At 43.2% G+C, this 13,026-nt stretch overlaps 1 protein-coding gene across 2 annotated transcripts in view; it reads right to left on the bottom strand.

Annotated features, from left to right (window-relative positions):
- Positions 1-3,118: 3,118 nt before the first annotated feature.
- SCG3 (secretogranin III) overlaps positions 3,119-13,026 on the bottom strand; it is a 38,545-nt gene continuing 28,637 nt past the window's right edge. For both annotated transcript variants that reach the window (XM_019932869.3, XM_019932871.3), the window contains 2 exons: positions 8,424-8,504; positions 3,119-3,336 (listed from right to left, as the gene is read on the bottom strand). In XM_019932869.3, the coding sequence (XP_019788428.2) occupies positions 3,218-3,336; positions 8,424-8,504 (200 nt within the window). In that variant the 3' untranslated portion in view covers positions 3,119-3,217. The remainder of the gene's footprint in view (positions 3,337-8,423; positions 8,505-13,026) is intronic.

The following is a 13,026-nucleotide window of genomic DNA, read 5'->3' as shown; positions in this document are numbered from 1 at the left end:
AAAGCAAATACATTGCAATTACTAGTAACCTTTGCATTTAAGTAATATCTGACTTGGTGTGTTTCAGATATAGTGAAAATATGAAGTATATCAAAAGAAGAAGTAAACAACACCACGACTGGACACACTGGTGAATTTTAGCTTAGATTTCATTGATAAGTCACTTTATAGAATGTTTTACAGCATTTTACAGTCAAATGCTCATTTGAATTGAAGGGTTAGGTTTTTATTCACATAATTTGTCTTAGTTTTTTATATGTACAGGTTACAGCAGTAAAGTTTAAGAAATGTATTATTTGCAATTAAATTTTTTTGATCTCCATTTCTATTCAAGTATCAGGTTAAATAAATCTTTAAGCTTCCACAAAAATTCCTTGTATTTATCCCTCACCAACATCCCAAAAGGAGTCTGCGTCCTGTGGGGCAAGAAGGACATTGTTTCCCTTCTCTTCTCCCTTTTCTTTTTCCTCATTATCTTCTCCCTGCCTTGCTCCTCCAAGTCTTCCATTAAGCAGGAAACAAGTGCCCTTAGATGTTGGTGCAGCAGAACTTGTTGAACCAGAACTGCATATATCCACCCCTTGAGACTAACAGGGACATGAATGGGAAAACAGTAGCTGTTTGCCCATGTCTTGAATTTCTTGTTTGTTCATAACGTCCACAATCCCTTGTATTTTGGGGTTTTTTCCTCATTATTTTTTCTCATGATAACCTCTGTTTTTATTTCTCATGTTTCTTTTTCCTAACGTTATTATCATCTTTGCTGTAGGGTGATCTCCTTGTCATGCTTTGCTATTTTCTTGTATCCATCGCTACCTGAACTATGGGGAGGTTGTTGGAAAAGCAGAAAGCTAAAAGAAAAAAATAAAGGAAGGGAAACAGTTGTGTATGTAAGAAAAGGTCAAGGCCTCTAAAAAAAAGTCCAGGGATTTTTTTTTTAATGTTAATAGTTTTTATGCTATTTAACATAAAATAATCTGAAATTTTAGAGTAATGCAAAAGACACAAATCCAAAAACACTATCCAAAAGACATAAGTTCAAATTTGAAATGAAGACCACAATCTCAAAAACATTTTTCTGAGTCTTTTATTTTTGCCTAAGGTCTCTCTTAGCAATTCCTAGCCAAAACATCTCTTCCCTCATCTTCAAGTTACTAAAAACTGATTTCACTGAGACCACAGTTGAAACGTCCTGGACTAGAGTTCTTTAGTCGCTGCCTTGCACACGGAAGTGCTGTGGAGGAGGGAACTAAGACAAGCACCTGGGTTCTAATCCTGGCTTTACCACTTCTTGGCCATCAGAGTTTGAGCATGTCCAGTGCTCTCTTTTTTTTTTTTTTTTTTTGTGGTACGCGGGCCTCTCACTGTTGTGGCCTCTCCTGTTGTGGAGCACCGGCTCCGGGCGCGCAGGCTCAGCGGCCATGGCTCACGGGCCCAGCCGCTCCGCGGCACGTGGGATCCTCCCAGACCGGGGCACGAACCCGCGTCCCCTGCATCGGCAGGCAGACTCTCAACCACTGCGCCACCAGGGAAGCCCCCAGTGCTCTTTTTGTGAACCTCATGTATGAAACAGGACTGAAGAGCTCCCTCTGTCCTGCTTATTAGTAGGAGCTAAGGAATGTCAATGTGCTCTGAAAGCTACAATGAACTCCCTTAGTAAATGTCTTATTTTTAAAAATACTGCATAGATATTTAGATAAACTATAGAAAAGTGAATGGATAAAATGCTTGAGTCATAATCATCTAATTCTGTCTAATGCAGAAGCAGCGTGTTTGGACTACAGGCCATGATGAAGTCGAGTCAGCCATGTTATCAAAGATGACTCATGCAAACAGTCTGACTCATTGTGCTTTGGCAAGTATAGTTCCGGCAAAGACGTTTTTAGTTCCCTCTCACCATTCACCAACGTGTATGGGCTTCTCTAGAACATACTGAGTTTTGTTTCTGTGTGTGTCAGGCTGTGGTTTTTGTTTTTGCAATTCTAGAGAGAGTAGGGAAGAGCAGCAGTGGTCTCCTCCCTGTGAAAACAGCCTCTTGTAGCTTTCCTGTATGTTCCCCGGTCCTCACCAAAAACTGAATATGAGGTAGAGACGTTCAAGACAGGTGTCAGAAGCCATCTGAAGTAGTGCCAGCTGATACACATAGTATTAAGTTATTTTTATGATTTTCAACTGAAATGTGTAGAAAAATATTTATGTACTTAATTTATACTGAATAATACATTTTCAAAGCATTAACATTTCCGGAGGACCTTGGGTCACTGTGTGTTGTTTCCAGGACTGTGTTGGTGGTGGTGGCTGAGGAAGAGGGGTTGCAGGGATCTGACATTCTTTAACCTTGTCCTCTAGGGGAACTCGTCTACCAGCTTTGGTTCACAGGGGAGGGAATGATTTTTATCTCTATATCTACCCTACTTCCTGGCCCTCTTGCTCTCTGTTGAGAAACCTTGGCTTGGATCAAATTCCGTTTAGATAACTCAGACCTGGCATCAATTTTTATCTTGCTTTATGTAGCGTTTATGACCTCACTTGTCTTGGAAAGTACATAGGTAGTATCCCTCTTAAGAGAAAAACTCAATGTCTGAAAACTCACTAATAGAAAATGTTGAGAGTGGGGGGGAATTGTTAATAAATCCAGCAAATCCTATGCCCATTTTTCAGGTTCCTTTCTGTGCCATTGGGCCTGATAAAGAGCCAGCAGGAGCAGGCAAAAAAGCAGATGGCTGTACTTTAAGCTATAGAGGCTATGAGGAAATGTGAATTTATTTAAACTCCCAAAAGGAAAGAGGTATGGAAATGACATCTTATAACAGAGATATCCTACGAGGTGCTTTGGTACCCGGCATGCCTTGAAAACAGAACCCCCTAATTCTTCAGGGGGGGCTTATATGTGTGACACAGTGGGATGAGCGTTCAGTTTTAAGTTCAGTCCATTACAGGCTTTTCCAAAGCAACATAGATCTGCTTATAAAATGTATATCTATAAGGAAATAAGGATTCTATATACAAAATCTCAGCTTACATACAACTTTACTTTTTGGATAGTTTTATGGCAAGAAAGCTATGTTTTAACCACTTCTAACAGATTAACTACTGTAAATTCAGCACTTTCTAATAATCCTTGGGTCAAAATAACTTTAATCACAGAATTAGAAGTGTTTTAAGCTACACTATGTTTCCTGAAACAGTTAAAAGACTCTTGGGTCATTTGCCATTTTTACAGGGTGCTGTAAATACGCTTAATGGCGTCGGCTTCTTCTTTATCAAGGATGCCTTTCTCCACATAAGCATCAGCTTGTTGGTTGATGAAGTCCTTCATCTTTGAAAGGTCATAATCTGGAAAATATCATTAGAGTATCATGAGCAAAGATAAGGAAAGCACAGCCCATTACAGTGATTACCATTAACGAAGAAGCATTTTGTAGAACATCATTACCATGCCCTGTCTTTCACGTTGGAAGGCATTTTAGTTCTTGGCATTTGTGCTGTAGTTTGCAGCTTCAAATCATGTTTACACGCATTATGTTATCCCACCTGCTCTTCATCACAACTTTTCGAGGTGTTCAGATGGGGAGAACAGCTCTCATTTGACCAGAGAGGGAACAGGCTCATAAACCAGGCCTTGGCAGACTTTAATATTTATACCAATCACCTGGGGCTTTTGGAAAGTTGCAAATGTGTATTCAGTAGGCCTGAGGTGGTGCCCCAGATTCTGCATTTTAAACAAGGTCCAGGAGATGTTGATGCTGCTGGCTCAGGAAACACACTTGGGGTTACAAGACCCTAAAGCTAAAGTGCCTTATTCAAGGTCACGCCGCTAGTAAAAGTTATATATATATAAAAGTTATAATCAGAACCAGGTGTTCTGACTTGAACTTGTTACACTGGTTAAGCCCATGTTGCCATGACAACCCACTTTTTTTTCCGCATTAAGAATTACCTTGATTTTCATGTTGTTTGAATTACATGCATGGAGTGAAAAACGAAACCATAACCTCTTTGTGGTTCCTCTGTCCGACTTAAACAAAAAAGTTAGGTAAACCATTGAACCGTCCACAAAAAACCAAGAGATCCTCAACCAAGTAAGGAGGGGGCTGGTGGCATCTTTCTGAAGGCTTGAAAAAAAAAACCCACATCTTCCCTTGATTCTTTAAGTGTTATATGCTTATTGTTTTAAAATATGGAAAATACAGAAACATGAAAATAAAATTGAAATCACCTGAATTCTATTAATCATTGATAACCAGAGTGGATATTTTGTTCTGTTTCCTTTTAGCTTTTGGATGTATCTTTCTCAACACAGTTATGATCACAGCGTACATTCAACCTTATACCTAATTCCTTTCACTCAGTTTACACAGTGAGCATTGATATTCCTCAGAAACACCATTTTTAGTGGCTGCATACAATACATCCTATGGAGGAGAAAGGAGAGAGGGGGATACAAAAGCTCAGAGCATTCTATGGCCATCTTTAGCTACCCTGAGTAGAAGCTGAACCTGGGTCACTCGGGCATCTTTAAGCCCCTGCATGAAAGGAAAACCAGACTTGAAGGACCTCTGTACAAGCACCAGGTGTTTATCATACCGTGGTGAGCTGAGGCTCAGAGAGAGATTGTTTTCTCTCCACCCAGGAGGGCATTTGCTCCTTTCAGTTTGGGCTCGGCCATGAGGATCGAAGTGAGAACTCTCAGCCCTGGACACTTTACAGCCATCCTCGTATTTGCTCCCCACAAAACCCCATGAGGAAAGCATTACTGTCCCCGTTTCAGAGATGAAGAAACAGGACAGAGGAGGTAAGTCACTTGCTCGGGTCATAATAGAGTCAGGTTCTGAATTCAGGTCTGTCTGTAGTCACTGCCTTGACCACTCTACGGCCTTGAGGTAGTGAATATGAAGCATCTAACACGTGCAGAACATTCAATAAGTGTTTGAAGGCTCAGTTTTGTTTTGGTTGTTGACTTTCCCTTTCTCTCAGGCGCGAGTTAGAGAATCAAGCTGAGTGTACATTCTGTGTGCACCTCCCGAGCTGATTCCTGACTGACTCGTAGGGCACAAAGAGGCACTTTTTTTTTTTTTTTTTTTTTTTTTTGCGGTACGCGGGCCTCTCACTGTTGTGGCCTCTCCCGTTGCGGAGCACAGGCTCCGGACGCGCAGGCTCAGTGGCCATGGCTCACGGGCCCAGCCGCTCCGCGGCATGTGGGATCTTCCCGGACCGGGGCACAAACCCGTGTCCCCTGCATCGGCAGGCGGACTCTCAACCACTGCGCCACCAGGGAAGCCCAAGAGACACCTTTTAATCATCACTGGTTCTTCAGAATCGGTTCTCGGTCAATGTCTTTAGTGGGACAAAAGGCAGACTCCCCCAAACAGCTGTGAAGTGGTCCAGGTGATTTGAATGGACAAACGGGAAAATATTGGGCTTTCTTTTGAAATGGAAAAATGGTCTCTTGATGGCATGGCTGTCACTGTGTGCCATGGGAAAACTGGCACGGTGCAGAGGAAAGGCCATTGGAGTCCATCCCAGCTCTGCCCTAGCTGGCTGTTAGAGTACACTAGGAGTAGCTAACTTGCTACTTAAAGGAGGTTTGAAGGCTGTAAGGCTCAAAAGAGATAAGGGCTGTAATTCACTTTTCTAAAAGTACAAACTTTCTTTTTAAGGCTCCATAAGATTTCATCATCTTCCTCACTGTCACATCACATGGACTTCCCTTTCCTGGATTTGGGAAGGAGATTCAGGTCACCCAGGCCCCTGTCAAGCAAAGGGCATCTGCAGAGGTTAAGGAAGGTCAGAACTAATAGTAAGACTTCCTGCTCCCACAGCTGCAGAAGCTGTATGGTTCTAGGACTGGGTCCCCACAGGCTTTGAGAGATTGCCCAAGTCAGGCAGAGCACATACGAAGGCAGTGGAAGAAGAGCTCTCTGTTTCTGCCTTCAGAAGGGTGAACTGCATGTCACCCTCACTTCCTGGAGGCAGAAGGGAGCCTCATACCCACCACTGTCATTCGGAAGCTTGCTCACAGAGCCTTCAATATGCATGCACTAGGGTTCCATGATTTACTAGGTTGGTCGTTTCTGGAAATGGAAGACTGAATTGCAGGATGTTGCAGATTAGGACCAGGAGTCAGATTCATGTGTTAGTAAGTGAAAGAAATAACATAAATACTCTAAATGGTTGGTCCCTACAATTTACATTGGTTTCAGAATGTATTTTGGTACATACTGTATTACACTGATTCTAAGATAAACTTTAAAAAATGTTTAAAGCCTTTGCCATAATTGATGGCATGTTCTAATTTTTCTTCTGTAGTGGTACATGAAACAATGGTGCATTTTTCAGTCAATGACAGATTTGATGAAATATGGTTCATGTGAACTTTAATGGAGCTGATAGCGCAGAAATTCGTATCATTTTGAACCAAATAAAGTGTGTGTGAAGACCTGATAATTGTTTCCATCTCACTCAACTTGTATGATCACAGGCTAAAGGGGTGCTGAAAATACATACCTCTTGCTCCCACTGTGTTCTATCTCATTGGTTTTCAAACTTGGTTGCACAGTGGAATCATGAAAGTTTAAAAAATACTGATGCCTGGGTCCTGCCCCTCAAGTTTGATTTAGTGGTCTTGTGGGCATTAGGATATTTGGAAGCTCCAAAGGTGATTTGAATGAATTTTCAAGTTTGAAAAGCAATGCTAATCTCATTTTAAAAGCATCACTTCGCAACTGCTCTGGCCAGACACCTGGGAATCATACTAGAATCCTCTCTCCACATAGCTCTTGAGCCTCTCCCTTCTTCTTTATTTCTTCTGCTTTGCCTTGGTTTAAGCCGCATTACATCTGCTCCAGATCCTTACTTCCTATCTCTCACCTGGCTTCTGGGGTTTTATTTATTTATTTTTTTCTTATTTTTATTTTTTTGCTGTACGCGGGCCTCTCACTGCTGTGGCGTCTCCCGTTGCAGGGCACAGGCTCCGGACGTGTAGGCTCAGCGGCCGTGGCTTACAGGCCCAGCCGCTCTGCGGCATGTGGGATCTTCCCGGACCAGGGCATGAACCTGTGTCCCCTGCATCAGCAGGCGGACTCTCAACCACTGCGGCACCAGAGAAGCCCTGGGGTTTTATTTTTTCAATCTGTAACCATACTGCTGCCAGAGAGATTTCTCAGTCCTTAACCTAATTAAGCCCTAATTTTAAGCCCTTGGGCTAAAATTAACCTTCTTTGCAGGGTGCACAAGCCTCCTCCTGACTTGGCCGCTGCCCACCTCCCCAGCCCTGTCTGCAGACCTCAGTGCTCCTGAAAAACTGGCTGCAGTTCCTGTAATGCATCACTCTGTTTTGTCCCTTCATGTCTTTGCACGAGTGTTCCCTCTGCCTCTATCTCTCCTCACTCGTACGTAAATTCTTCCTTGCCTTTCCAGCAAAGGCTTTCCTGCAGCTCTTTCTCCCAATGTAAGGAGATGTGCCCCCTCCTCTCACCTCCTTTGCACCACCATGTTATCTGTGTTAGCCCTGAGCAGTGCCCACCGGAGGTTTATTGATGGTGTGAGCAACCTGGCAGGGGGTGAGGGGCTGCATCTTATGGTCCTTCACATCTCTTACGCTCAGAACGGAGTCTGGTTCTGTGTTTTGTTTTAACTAAGTGAGCGACTACCTTCGTGACTGCAGGGTGCACCTAATACGTGCTCAGGAAACGTCTTTGTTTAAGATACTCCAAGAGAAGGGGGGCGGGTGGGTACACAAAACAAGATTGGCAAAATGTTGATAATTATTGAAGGTGGGTGATGGATGCATGGTAATTCATTATACTGTTCTCTGCTTCTGTTCGACATTTTTTATAATAAAATGGAAAAGAAAAGAAAATGCCTTTGCCTGAAAGGCTGATTTGAAAAATAAGAGAAATGGAGGTCTATTCCCTTCCGCATCTGAGAAGCACCTAGAGTCTTTTGGGCCCCGAGAGGGGACGTTAGCCTAATTTGATTGTGGGAATCTTTTTTTTTTTTTTTTTTTTTTTGTGGTACGCGGGCCTCTCACTGTTGTGGCCTCTCCCATTGCGGAGCACAGGCTCCGGACGCGCAGGCTCAGCGGCCATGACTCACGGGCCCAGCCGCTCCGCAGCATGTGGGATCTTCCCGGACCGGGGCACGAACCCGTGTACCCTGCATCGGCAGGCGGACTCTCAACCACTGTGCCACCACGGAAGCCCAATTGTGGGAATCTTTAATAAGAGCTCTTGGGAATTCCCTGGCAGTCTAGTGGTTAGGACTCCATGCTTTCACTGCTGTGGGCTGGGGTTCAATCCCTGGTCGGGGAACTAAGATCCCACAAGCTGCTCGGCCAAAATAAAATAAAATAAAAAAATAAAAAATAAGAGCTCCTGACAAATTGGAGAACTTTGCAATTTATAACAACACTAATTCCTTACCTTCTTTATTTTCTTTTTTGTTGTGTTTCTTCAACCATTCAATATTTTTTCTAATGGCTTCCAAATAGGCTTCTGTTTTCCCTGGAAAAGGCAAGAGAAACCATATTAAACACTCATAAAAATATCACTGCATCCCTTTTTAAAGACCACACTTATGTTTGAGACCATGAACAAATATTGGACTTATCAAGCACTTGGAGGGGACCATCCCTAAGGAGGTGGTGTGCATATTTCTGTGGGTGGGTGGGATAAGAGTCCAGGAGGCAGGTCCAGGCTGGCAATGTCAAGAGGCCATTATCCCCCAACACAAATAAATACAGTTTGATGTCCTGGCAGAGAAGAGTTTTGATTCAGTTCACTGGATGGGTGGGTCCCTACCAGTCTCAGATTGGGTCATTTCCAGTTAGGGATGGTTCTTTCAAACTGAAGAGTATTATCAAGTCAAGAACTGAATCAGAGTGGCAGATACTTAAGACTCCATCACCAAATAAATGAGAAGTCAGTCCAAGTTTGTGGCTTTGTGTAAGCTGCTATACAGGTCTTCTGCCCAATCTGTTAGGGAGTATGTAAAAACTCAGATGAAGAAGAGACCTGGACCTCATTTCAAGGCCGGATAGTGAAACTTAGAACCCGTTCTAGTAAAATTCCCCTGGATGTAAACGTTCTCTGATGGGCTTTAAGTGTGTCAGGAGAATACCAGGCATCACTGAAGCACCCGCCCTGTGACACCCTTTAGATGCCTTGTTGTCTGCAAGTGGGTATGATCATTAACTCAGAGATGAGGAAACTAAGGCTCAGAGAAGCTAAGTGATTTGGCTGAGGCCATACAGGAAGTAACAGAGGTGAAATTTGGACTCTAGTCTGGCCAAGTTTCTGTTACCTGCACTGTCTGAAAGATAAGACTTGTATTCAGACATGAGCACTGATGTAGCTTTGTTCTGTCTCAAAGAAATCAACCATCCCCTTAATCAGGTGGGTCCCTAATGCTCAGAGTGTCTGCGCCAAGAGATCAGTTGATCTGGAGAGTACTGGATGGCCTAAGAAAAGAGGCTTTTAAAGTCCAGGGCCTTTGCAGAAGCAATGGCTGTCAGAGCTCAGTGCGGTGACCACCTGTTCTGAACCCCCTTTGAACCCTGTTACCCCTAGTCTACTGCCCAGACCTCTTGGTTGAGCTGCCTGTACTGTGTGCTTACTGTGTGCCAGGGGCTGTGTTTTGTGCTCCAAAATACATTCTCTCTTTTATTCTTCACAACAACCTTTTGATGCAGTCCTATTTAATCCCCATTTTAGAGGTGAAGAAACTGAGGCTTAGAGAGAGGAAGTAAGGCTACTACTTATTAGCCTTGATCACAAGGCTAGTAAGTAGTAGAGCCAGGCTTGAACCTGGGTACATCTGACTATAGTCCATGAACAGTAATATTGCCTTAAGATTTGCTGACGTTCCAATTTCCACCACAACATTTACTTAAGTGACTTCCTGAGCATCTTTCTTCCTGATCTTGTGAGCTCACTCTTACGTCACCACTGGGGTTCCATGTTACCTGGTCCCCAATGAAGCACACAGAAACTCCTTTGCAAAAAGGGGTAAGTGGACAAAAGAAGAGAGCCACAATTTCCAGCCCCTATTCAGTTCAATTGCCTGTGTAAATGATTTTAATTCTTTGCTTTTAATGTTAGAGCACGTGAAAGACCAATGTCCTCCTGACTGATGTTATAACATTGCAGCACAATGAATGTAAAGATTTTCATTGTCTGTTGCCCATTTGCTACGAAGGTCATCAGATTTGGTAACAACAACAAAACAAACAAAAAGCAAAACCAAAAAACACAGCAGTATTTCAAATTAATTCAGTTTGAAGAAGGAAAGAAATCTTAGACTATTTCTAAAGAATGCAACTTCATTATTTTTAAAGAATTTAAATCACATTAGTGGTTCTCATAGGGCTTGCTTTAATGAATAGATAATAATGATTTGTCATTAGCACATCAGGTAATTAGGGCTTCTGAAACTTTTGAGGATGTGTGAAAATAGTCTTGCTCTAAAGACGCAGATGGCAGATGCAGACGTAGAGAATGGACTTGAGGACACGGGGGGCGGGAAGGGTAAGCTGGGACAAAGTGAGAGAGTGGCATGGACATATATACAGTACCAAATGTAAAATAGATAGCTAGTGGGAAGCAGCCGCATAGCACAGGGATATCAGCTCGGCGCTTTGTGACCACCTAGAGTGGTGGGATAGGGAGGGTGGGAGGGAGACGCAAGAGGGAGGAGATATGGGGATATATGTATATGTACAGCTGATTCACTCTGTTATAAAGCAGAAACTAACCGTTGTAAAGCAATTATACTCCAATAAAGATGTTTAAAAAAAAGTAAGTCTTGCTCTTTGAATAACTTTAAGCATTCTTCCCACAATCTTACCTATGATATTATATCCTAATATGGAGAGCTTATTTCTTAAAATAAATTTATTTATTTTTATTTTTGGCTGCATTGGGTCTTCTGCTCCTGCACGCAGGCTTTCTCTAGTTGCTGCGATCAGGGGCTACACTTCGTTGCAGTGCGTGGGCTTCTTATTGCTGTGCCTTCTCTTGTTGTGGAGCACGGGCTCTAGGTGCACGGACTTCAGTAGTTGTGGCACGTGATCTCAGTAGTTGTGGCTCGCGGGCTGTAGAGTGCAGGCTCAGTAGCTGTGGAGCACGGGCTTAGCTGCTCCACGGCATGTGGGATCTTCCTGGACCAGGGCTCAAACCCCTGTCCCCTGCATTGGCAGGCAGATTCTTAACCCCTGTGCCACCAGGGAAGTCCCCTTGTTTTTTTTTAAGTTTTAAAATTTATTTTATTGAAGTATAGTTGATTTACAATGTTGTGTTAATTTGTGCTGTACAGCAGTGATTCAGTTGTATATATACACACACATATATATACATTCTTTTTCATATTCTTTTCCATTATGGTTTATCACAGGATATTCAGTATAGTTCCCTGAGCTGTATAGTAGGACCTTGTTGTTTATCCATCCTATATATAATAGTTTGCATCTGCTAATCCCAAACTCCCGATCCATTCCCTCCCCTGCCACCGGCAACCACAAGTCTGTTTTCTATGTCTATAAGTCTGTTTCTGTTTCATAGATAAGTTCATTTGTGTCATAGTTTAGATTTCACATATAAGTGATATTTGTCTTTCTCTGTCTGACTTACTCCACTTAGTATGATAATCTCTAGGTCCATCCATGTTGCAGCAAATGGCATTCTTTCATTTTTTTAATGGCTGAGTAGTATTCCGTTTACATAACATATCTTTTTTTTTAATTTAATTAATTAATTAATTTATTTATTTATGGCTGTGTTGGGTCTTTGTTTCTGTGCGAGGGCTTTCTCTAGTTGCGGCAAGCGGAGGCCACTCCTCATCGCGGTGCGCGGGCCTCTCACTATCGCGGCCTCTCTTGTTGCGGAGCACAGGCTCCAGACGCGCAGGCTCAGTAATTGTGGCTTACGGGGCTAGTTGCTCCGCGGCATGTGGGATCTTCCCAGGCCAGGGCTCGAACCCGTGTCCCCTGAATTGGCAGGCAGATTCTGAACCACTGCGCCACCAGGGAGGCCCCCATATCTTTTTTTTTTAAACACCTTTATTGGAGTATAATTGCTTTATATGTTGTGTTGTGTTAGTTTCTGCTTTACAACAAAGTGAATCAGCTTTATGCATACATATATCCCCATATCCCCTCCCTCTTGAGCCTCCCTCCCACCCTCCCTATCCCACCCCTCTAAGTCGTCACTAAGCATCAAGCTGATCTCCCTGTGCTATGCGGCTGCTTCCCACTAGCTAGCTATTTTACACTTGGTAGTGTACATATGTCAATGCTACTCTATCACTTTGTCCCAGCTTCCCCTTCCCCCACTGTGTCCTCAAGTCCATTCTCTACATCTGCGTCATTATTCCTGCCCTGACACTAGGTTCATCAGTACCGTTTTTTAAATTACATATGTATGTTAGCACACGGTATTTGTTTTTCTTTTTCTGACTTACTTCACTCTGTATGACAGACTCTAGTTCCATCCACCTCATTACAAATAACTCAATTTCGTTCCTTTTTATGGCTGAGTGATGTACCACATCTTCTTTATCCATTTATCTGTCGATGGACATTTAGGTTGTTTCCATGTCTTGGCTATTGAAAATAGTGCTGCAGTGAACATTGGGGTGCATGTATCTTTTCGAATTACGGTTTTTTCCAGATGTATGCCCAGTAGTGGGATTGGTGGTCGTATGGTAGTTCTATTTTTAGTTTTTTTTTTTTTTTTTTTTTCCGGTACGCGGGCCTCTCAACTGTTGTGGCCTCTCCCGTTGCAGAGCACAGGCTCCGGACGCGCAGGCTCAGCAGTCATGGCTCACGGGCCCAGCCGCTCCGCGGCATGTGGGATCCTCCCGGACCGGGGCACGAACCCGCGTCCCCTGCATCAGCAGGCGGACTCTCAACCACTGTGCCACCAGGGAAGCCCTATTTTTAGTTTTTTAAGGAATCTCCATAGTGTTCTCCATAGTGGCTGCACCTATTTACACTCCCACCAACAACGTAGGAGGGTTCCCTTTTCTCCA

Source organism: Tursiops truncatus, chromosome 2, assembly GCF_011762595.2.
Source record: "Tursiops truncatus isolate mTurTru1 chromosome 2, mTurTru1.mat.Y, whole genome shotgun sequence".
NCBI lineage: Eukaryota > Metazoa > Chordata > Mammalia > Artiodactyla > Delphinidae > Tursiops > Tursiops truncatus.
Note: the sequence above shows the minus strand (reverse complement) of the source record. Positions and strands in the feature narration are given on the sequence as shown.